The following is an 8,670-nucleotide window of genomic DNA, read 5'->3' as shown; positions in this document are numbered from 1 at the left end:
TTTCATAATGAAATTAAAAAAAAAAAAGCCATGAGATAACAAAAAGTGTATCTCCAGCAAAAATTTCTTCAATACTGAATAACATGGAATCCCTCTTGGTCACTTAATACTCACTTGTAAGAGAGAAGTACAATTTTATCCAGGAGAATGTATCTCCATTTAAAAAAAATGTCGTTTTAGTTTCACACAGAAACCTCGGATTTAACTTTATGCCCAACACAAAAAGTAAAAGTAAAAGGCTATCTGGTTATTTCCATAAATCTGAAACAATGGACAAAATTTATTACGTCTACTTCCTCGTCAATATAGCCCTATTACAAATTCTCTTCATGCCCAGTTACTGTGGATATAACGCCAAACTTCAAGAAAGTAAGGATATTTATGAGATAGAACCTCTTCTTATTTAAACACCAGCCTCCCGTAAATCTGAGCCAATCTGAAAACTACTCAAACAACTTCATTTCCAAGAATGACGCAATGATCATTCAAACCAATGCAGTCAGTATGGCATTGAGTTAAAAGTATGTTTCCCAATGTTTTTCTCCCTACTAGTACAGTGAAACCATCAGAAAATGGTTGTTACCAAGCAGATTAGAGTGGATTTTTAAGCACATGAGTATTGTACCAATAACGTTTGCTACAGGTTAGGTATTTAACATGAAAAAAAAAAAGGAGAGCAAACCGGGAGCTTTCTGTTCCGAAGTAACTCAAGAAATAATCAAGACATTCATAATTTTTTAAAGAGGGATGCTTTTACATTTCTGTACAAAACAAATGTTCACAGCCTCCCTGTTATCACAAAACATGACGTGAAAGAAATGACAGTCCTCTTTTTCCTCTTTGTGCTCAAAGGCACGCTGTTTTATGCTGCAGTGGAGCACTCTCTTCACTTTGGCACAAAAGTTAAAATAATCCTTTTCAGGAGCTTCAAGAGCAACACAACTAAAAAAACACATCATAAAGACTTGCATTTTGGTGTTATCTGATCACCTCAGAGTTAGATCTTCAAGCAATCACAAATTTGATGTCTGGACACTCAACAGAAAGTGAAGAAAATGTAGAGGCTGCTTTAAGTGTGGCCCTGAAACTTCTATCTAGAGACAGAAGTGAAAACTCTTCATACCAGAGGACTGTGATAGTTGATAGGGCAGAGTACTGAACCCAGGACCTTGCAGCTTTGATGAGGGTACATTTTTCCACAGGAATATATCTAAAAGAAAACATTTCTTACAATTTAGAGAGATGGCCTGACATCGAACACAGGTTATCTCTTGCTGACCCTATAGCACTCATCATCCAAGCCATCTGTTTTCACCATCGCAATCTCTCTGGTACAAGTAATAAGTTAATACATAGAATAACAATATACACATTTTTTAGAGAATGACATTGAAAATTCCCCCCCCAAAAAGAGCTTCTTGAGGGAGATAGTATTTGCACATGGAGGTTAGGCCAAGCTCATCACTGGATAAAGGAGACAGAATGTTGAAGTTCTCACCAAACCAAACAGCATCATACATTCACATAAGTACACATACTTTTATCTTGTGCCCATCTTTTGCACTGGGCTTTTAAAGGATAGTGGCAACCACAAACAGTTCTGTGGTATCAATCAAAGTCAAAGCACCATGTGAGTGGGAACCCAGAAAAACAGTGTCAGCCTCCACCTAATACTTCTCCTAGAACAAGAAAATCGCACAAGAATGAACATCAATATAATTTATACAGTATAAATGACAACACAGATGAGCATACATGTTAGTTTCAAGATATACAATAGTATGGATTCTTATTCATCATTTTGAATTATGTTTAACTTACAAAGAGGAAAATACATTCAGAATAGCTACCTCTTTCCCAGACCGTGCAGTAAATGAAAAATATAGTTTTCCAATTGTCATCAGCAAAAAAGATGTTCTTTAACAAAACTGACTAGCATGGCTTTATTCTAAGAACATTTTACATCTCATGGGAAAATATTGAGGGTGATTCAATACAGTAGTCTCCGCCTAAACACACGCCATACAAAAGCATGCTCCGCTCAAACGCACGTTTTCATCATCTGACGGGCTTTTTACTATATAATTTAGACATTCAAACGCAGGGTCACTCCCTCTAAACGCACGCTCCGATCCGCGAAACACACCGACAAGTTAAGCTTGGCAAGGGGAAATTTTCACTACAACCTGCGCAGCCTGCATAAGACAAGCCTAGAATTTACTAGAAAACCGGATATTTGGTGAGAGTGCCCCTCACGCCGGACAAAGAGAGTGATAGACAGCGTTTACACACCCTACTTTCCACTGACGCATAGGTCTCAGTCTCGGGCTGGTCGGTTAAATGTTAGGGGGGGGGGGGGGATGTTTTTTGATTGGTCACTGGAAATGTATCTTTGAGAGAAGGTTTCTGACTGGTGTTTGAGTTTGAGTGACTGTGTGTAATGTTTAGTTAGATCTATGCCTGATGCGCAAAATGCGTAAATGCCGTAAAACCCTAGACAGGCCTCTTTACGATTAAAGATTAGCCAAGTAACCCTTATAAGCTGCGCTCGAAGAACTTATAATGTACATGTACTTGTTCAACAAATCACAAGATAAAATGTTTCTCGAGGATGATTCTGCATGAATTTACGGTCGGGGGCCGTCGTTTGGAAGCCACGTGGCTGGTCCGTCGTCTCTATGACTATCACCACCAAGTTTCCTCTTAGGCAATCTGTTCTCGACTTTTATGGTGCATATTCATTACTTTGAGTTTGCCCCCCCCCCCCAGGTCAACGCCTTTGTATTCTTAACCCCTGTCTTGGGAACCCTTCACAAAACAGTCATGTGTCGTCACACTATCAGCCAAAATGACCCCCTCCTCCAAGGGAGATCACCAGAGTAATAAGGAATTGAGATGACTGCGTACCTTTCTCCCTTTGCAAAGGTTCATGTAAATGCACGCTTCATATAAACACACGCTCAGGAGCCCTCCCGAGCACCGTGCGATTAGGCGGAGACTACTGTACCGGTACTCATAAAAATAAAATTGTGTGAGCAAGATGAGAGCCATCTCTTTTGGAAAAAGCCCTTAGAGAACCATCAGTGATCTCAATCACAAATAAGCATAAACCTTTTGCAACTGTTTGATCTTAAGCTAAAGAAATAAACGATTAGATATTCCGGACCAAGTCCAATATTCAATACTTGGGACAGTCTTAAATTCTTGTGTTCAGAAACTTTTAATATAATTTTGAAGGCATCTTGTCCGACTTGTCAAAATGAAATTTAAAGTAGGGGCTTAACAGCATTGCCCATTTTGACTTATAACTGATGATAGGTGAAAGTAAATGGTTACTATTGTACGTTTAAGTTTCAGAAGATGATGGTTGAAAGCCACTTATCGCATTGAGTAACATAAACAAACTTCAGGGCACTACATCACTAACATACTGACAGCTAACTCTGGAAGCACAAACCACTTAACTGACAGCGTAACCTTACACAGAGATAGTGGAGACTCTTCAAACCGAGCTTTACTTTAGTTTATGCTACAGTCTAGTTCTAGTGGTGTCTACTTAAAAACAAGGATGTCCTTGGAGGTGGTGAAAGAATCATTTTGTACAACACATTAATTGACTGTAAATGTTATATATCCCCATCAGCATAATGTAGATCATTTATATAGAGTGGTCAAAAATCTGTTACGCAACTTATTATCAAATATCTCCTCAACTATCGAACACATTCTCCAACTTTTGTACAATGACTTGTTTGTATTGAAGCAGACTGCCCTTGAAATGATCTAAACTGTGTTGACATAAAGCATATTACGATCAATCATTATATTCAGCTTTGTGTAAACTTTCATCACTTTGCGACTCAACCAGCTTGATGCCAAACAGTTGAAACAGTCGTCTCATGACAAAGACCACAAGTTATGATATCTATTGCTTCACTTTGCAAGATCTCCCTGAATCATTTGTCTAATAGAACAATCCCAGAGGAAACATCAGCGTCCTCATAGGCCTACAGGCTTGTTCACGAGTTTGAAAAAAAAAGAAAAAAATTAGGAGATAATCTGTTTTAAAAAATCAACGTCAACGAAGGCAGAGCATAGTGTTTGTACCTAATACATGTAAAACAAATGGAAATAAATCAGCATCATGCATCAACAGGACTAGCAACTCGGGGTGGGGACGGCTGAAGGTTGATTCTGGCGTTGCGTGCTGTCAGTTCTCTCTGCAGTTCTTCCAATTTCCTCTGAAGCTGTGTCTTCAGCACCAGTAGTTCACGATTGCGTATGTGGATTGGTTCCTAGGGAAGGAGAAGGGGAATGACTTCATAACTGACATAAAATACAAATACAACAGGTAGCTTTAATGTGCATGTACATGAGAGAGAGAGAGAAGGTGACTGTGGGCACATGCGAGGGCCAATGTGCATCTACAGTATAAGCTGCACCCTGAAAATGCAAAATAAAAATTGAGTCACAGTCTGAAATGAGTCTGTTCGAATGGCTGAAAATGCCAACAATTCGACCCAGAGGAGAAAACCATTGCCCAAATTATAGCCTTTCTATGCCTGGAGGTCACATTAAGAGTTTAACAATGCTAAAGGGTTGACATAAAAAAAACCTCACAAACTGAGAGCAGGAAAGAAGCAGGATGCTTAAGAGGCAGTATTAGTGTTACAATGGTTGAAAAGTGAGTGAAGTTGATACACAAGAAAACTTCAACTTCCAAGCACTTTTGAGTGATAACAGCAGCAGTTAGAAGGTTCTTGTTGCACTTCAACTTTAGCCCAAATAAAGATGAAGCCCTGAGACAACCAACAAGTGTATGCAAGTGGAAAATTCATAGCATTTTCATAATCAGTGAATCAAAACAAGTCATAATAACTTGAGGAGCTTAATCTGAAGCTGAATTACGAAGATATGTTTTATTTTATCTGCACTCTCTTCTCCAACAGACAACACATTGCACGTTGTATTGTTCCGCTTGCGTCACACCACTCCATGGCAGGTATACATATTCTTTGTTTTTATCTGGAGATCTGCATTTTTGTGGTCGTGCCTTTAACGGGAGATGTACACGATACGAGGAAAATTCTAGGGGTTTGACTTCCTTTCAATTTTTAAAGGTGATATAGGGTGATTATCGACTAATTAGAAGAATTAGGAAGGAATTTTTAAAGTTTTATTAAAAAGTTGGTCTCTGTGGCGGCCATCTTGGATTTTTTGCCATTTTGCGGGGAAAGACGTTTTCCACCGAAAATGCTGGAATAAAAGCCTCAAACTTGGCACACAAATACACAAACCTATTATCTGTGATCCGATGGAAAAACAAAAAAAATATTTATATTTCACCGGACGACTTCCGAAAAAAGGGGAAAAGTAACACAAAATCGAGAATATTTTAAAAAGTAGTTCATATTTCGCAAAATACTCACATCGGATCACAAAATAGACTATATAGGTCCTGTGTGCCAAATTTCAAGTTTGTAGCTCAGATAGGCTTTAAAAAACCTCTATCCCCGCATAGTCACTATAACGAAAACGTAGTTTTTGAGAAAAACGCAAAAAAAAAAGCCCACACCGATTTGACGTCAAAGTTTGAAAACCATAGTTTTTTAAAACAATAAATTTGATATTTTTAAAACGTTGGCCCCTCTTTTATATATTAAATGGAATTAATAAGGTTATATGTTCATTTCCCCCCGAAGTAAGCATTCAATGACAGGTGAAAATGACCACCTTCAGTAAGTTATAGTTAGTTACTACCCTTGACCAGTCACGTACAAATCAGAACAATTGTTCAGTAAATTGCTCCGAGATTACACCAACACATATATGCATACACATATACACCAACAATCAAACAAACAAACAAACAAACACACATACCCACTGACACACTGAGTGTGGGTGAGTGAGTGCACGCGCATGTGTGTGTTAGTCATGTATCCCAACTCTGACGAAATCCAACCAAGTGCTCACATTTTAAAAATCAGTCAAGGGCACTGTAAATTGATTTAGGAAAATGAGAACCATTTGTGAATTTAGTCTGACAGGAGGATCCCACTACTGGTTACAGAAGTTCTGGGCTGTCAAAGAATGCGCTTTATGTGGCGACAGTCATGAGAGACACACTCCCTCGTTCGGCGTTAAAACGTGATTTACTGCCTTCTGACGCTGCTCTCGAAGAATTTTATTTGTTGAGCAATGTGCTCCACGTTTTGCCTAAGTTCACAATGGCTGGGAAAAGTCTGGACACACATCTGCACCACAGTTGGAAGTCCAATGGGTTCAGGCTGGGATTGTGTGAAGCTCAGGCACAAGGTATACCACAACTTCTGTTGAAGTGATTCTGGTTCCACTCGATGACTAGAGCTTACAGTGTGCTCATTCTTGCTTGAACCACGGTCGTTTCCGCTCCTGAGGTCCCACATAATCTTCCCAATGATATTCAAAACCGATCAAGAATCTTCACATATTGATCTACTACCACTGTTGCTACTCCATAGTCTTCAACCATGAACTAGTTCAGGCCAGTTAATCCTACTGCAACCCACGTATTCTGTGTGTGCAGGTTATGGTCAACGACGTTGTTTGGTCTTTCTGAACTCCAGTGAATGTCATTTTTTGTGTTCACGTCTCTGTTCAAACAAAAATGGGCTTCATCACAGAACCACTCTTTCTTATGGATGAATTATCATTATCTTTATCCTCAAGAAACCATAGCCACCGTTTGATCTGTCCCCTGGCGTGGGAACAAGAAATGACTTGATTTATCGAAATGGCATGCCTTCAAATCGAGAGTGTGTATTAAAATTCGGTCAACAGAAATTTTTAGAAAGATGGAGTTCAACTCTCGGACGACTAACCATGTCATTCACTTTTCCTTTTGTTAGACACAGAAACACACGTCCGGCCTTTTGAAATCTACATACCTTCCACGGATAGTGTTGTTTGATGGCAGACGGCAGCCCATCCTATTGTTGATTTTCGACGATAACGTTTTGTTCTATGAGGCATGCCATTTTCACTTATTATCCTATCCTGAGTCTCAAGATCTGCGCTTGTCTTGTTGCCCCTCCCCTTTACTTTACTTGTCCAAAATTGATAGCTTTCCATCTCTGACCGAGTTCCCCCGTTTTTGTCGTCACGCACCGTTACGTCTTTTTCCCACACCAATTCAATCTGTCTTGCAAATTTGGGAGTTCAGACTGTTGCTGCTATGGTCAGGGAAGAAAGAGTACACAGTTTGATGTGATCCCGTCTGGAGCGAAGTTAGGTGGAGAGCTCAGATGCTACTGCGATGTGTAGCGAAAACAAACGCGTCGGTCAGTTCCCACCTCGGTGTGATCCCGTCTTGAGCTAAACATTGTACCGTTTCATCGAGTTTTACAACGCATGTGATCACATTCACGAGAGTGGCTGATCTTTAACGCGACGGGCAGTTCAATGATTGCAACTTTTCACTCATGGTTGATCGGCTGTGTCCGCCCGGCTCTTGGTTCCGTACATTATGATTTGAAATGCGGCATCTTAGCTCAAAGTTGACCGTCAGAGTGAATCAGAACGGGATCTTATGGGTCACTGTTTTGTAGTATAATTTTGTTTTCTTAATTAAAACAGAGGGCGATCATATACGGAGAGATCTTAGGCGGACACTAAATCATAAGATGTAATCCGTATTTTTCAACTTATTAACTTTCAAATTTGATGACGATCGTGTAACAAATAACTGTCAAGAGCTTTGGATTGAATTTACTAGCGTCGGAACAACTGATACAGTGTGTGTGTGTGTGTGTGTGTGCGTGTATGAGTGTGTGTGAGCGTGTGTGTGTGTGTGTGTGTGTGTGTGTGTTTATGTGTATGTGTATACATATATACGTTCACCCATGTGGTTCCCGGGGCCCTGTCCAAGAGACAGAGGAGCAAAGAATAGGACCACTGTATCCGTACCGCGCATTTTGTGGAAGGCGACTAAGGTCGGTTGGGCAAAGGATTAGCAGCCCTTTCCCGTAAAACAAAAAGCAGCCACAAAAACGTCAACAACAAAAACAACACGACCGCCAGCTTTGAAGGATGGAGGACCTTCATCATCGAGGAGAGGAGAGAATAATATGGAGAATAGAATGACAGGGTGATGAAAGCCGAAAAGAAGCCACCAAGCTGAGAAACCTCCTGTCGACCAGAAGACCAAAGATGATAGAGAGGCGAGTGGTATGCGGGAATGGAAAAGGCGGGGACATCATGGAAACAGCTAGAAAAGGAGGCACAGGACAGGCTTCAGAAATGTTGTTGATGGCCTATGCTCCACTGCGAGTTGGAAAGGGCAAGATATATATATATATATATATATATATATATTATGCATAATATATGTATGCATAAATAATATATCAGTGTCTGTGGTGTAGCGGTTATGTGCTTTTCCGTTGCACGCAGAAGACCCACGTTTGATTCCCAAGTAGAGAGAATCTTTATAGGGTATCTCGGTCTTTCTTCTGGGATGTTGTTTCCTAATCAGCCCAGGTTGGCCCTGATAAACAGGATTGAGAGTTTGCCTTCTAAATGATCCAAGTTGTGTTAACGGAGGTGTAAAACGCCTATCTTTCAAAATGTAAATAATATGTATGTATAATATAGAAAGACACGTAACACGTACACATACACAGAGAGAGA

The 8,670-nt window shown here is 40.0% G+C and overlaps 1 protein-coding gene across 2 annotated transcripts in view; it reads right to left on the bottom strand.

Moving 5' to 3' along the window:
• Positions 1-2,865: 2,865 nt before the first annotated feature.
• LOC101846994 (myotubularin-related protein 2) overlaps positions 2,866-8,670 on the bottom strand; it is a 29,199-nt gene continuing 23,394 nt past the window's right edge. For both annotated transcript variants that reach the window (XM_035972758.1, XM_005109921.3), the window contains exon 18: positions 2,866-4,295. In XM_035972758.1, coding sequence (XP_035828651.1) covers positions 4,143-4,295 — 153 coding nt within the window. In that variant the 3' untranslated portion in view covers positions 2,866-4,142. The remainder of the gene's footprint in view (positions 4,296-8,670) is intronic.

The sequence above is a fragment of the Aplysia californica genome, unplaced genomic scaffold (genome assembly GCF_000002075.1).
Source record: "Aplysia californica isolate F4 #8 unplaced genomic scaffold, AplCal3.0 scaffold00831, whole genome shotgun sequence".
Classification (NCBI taxonomy): domain Eukaryota; kingdom Metazoa; phylum Mollusca; class Gastropoda; order Aplysiida; family Aplysiidae; genus Aplysia; species Aplysia californica.
This window is presented reverse-complemented; position numbering and strand designations above follow the sequence as displayed.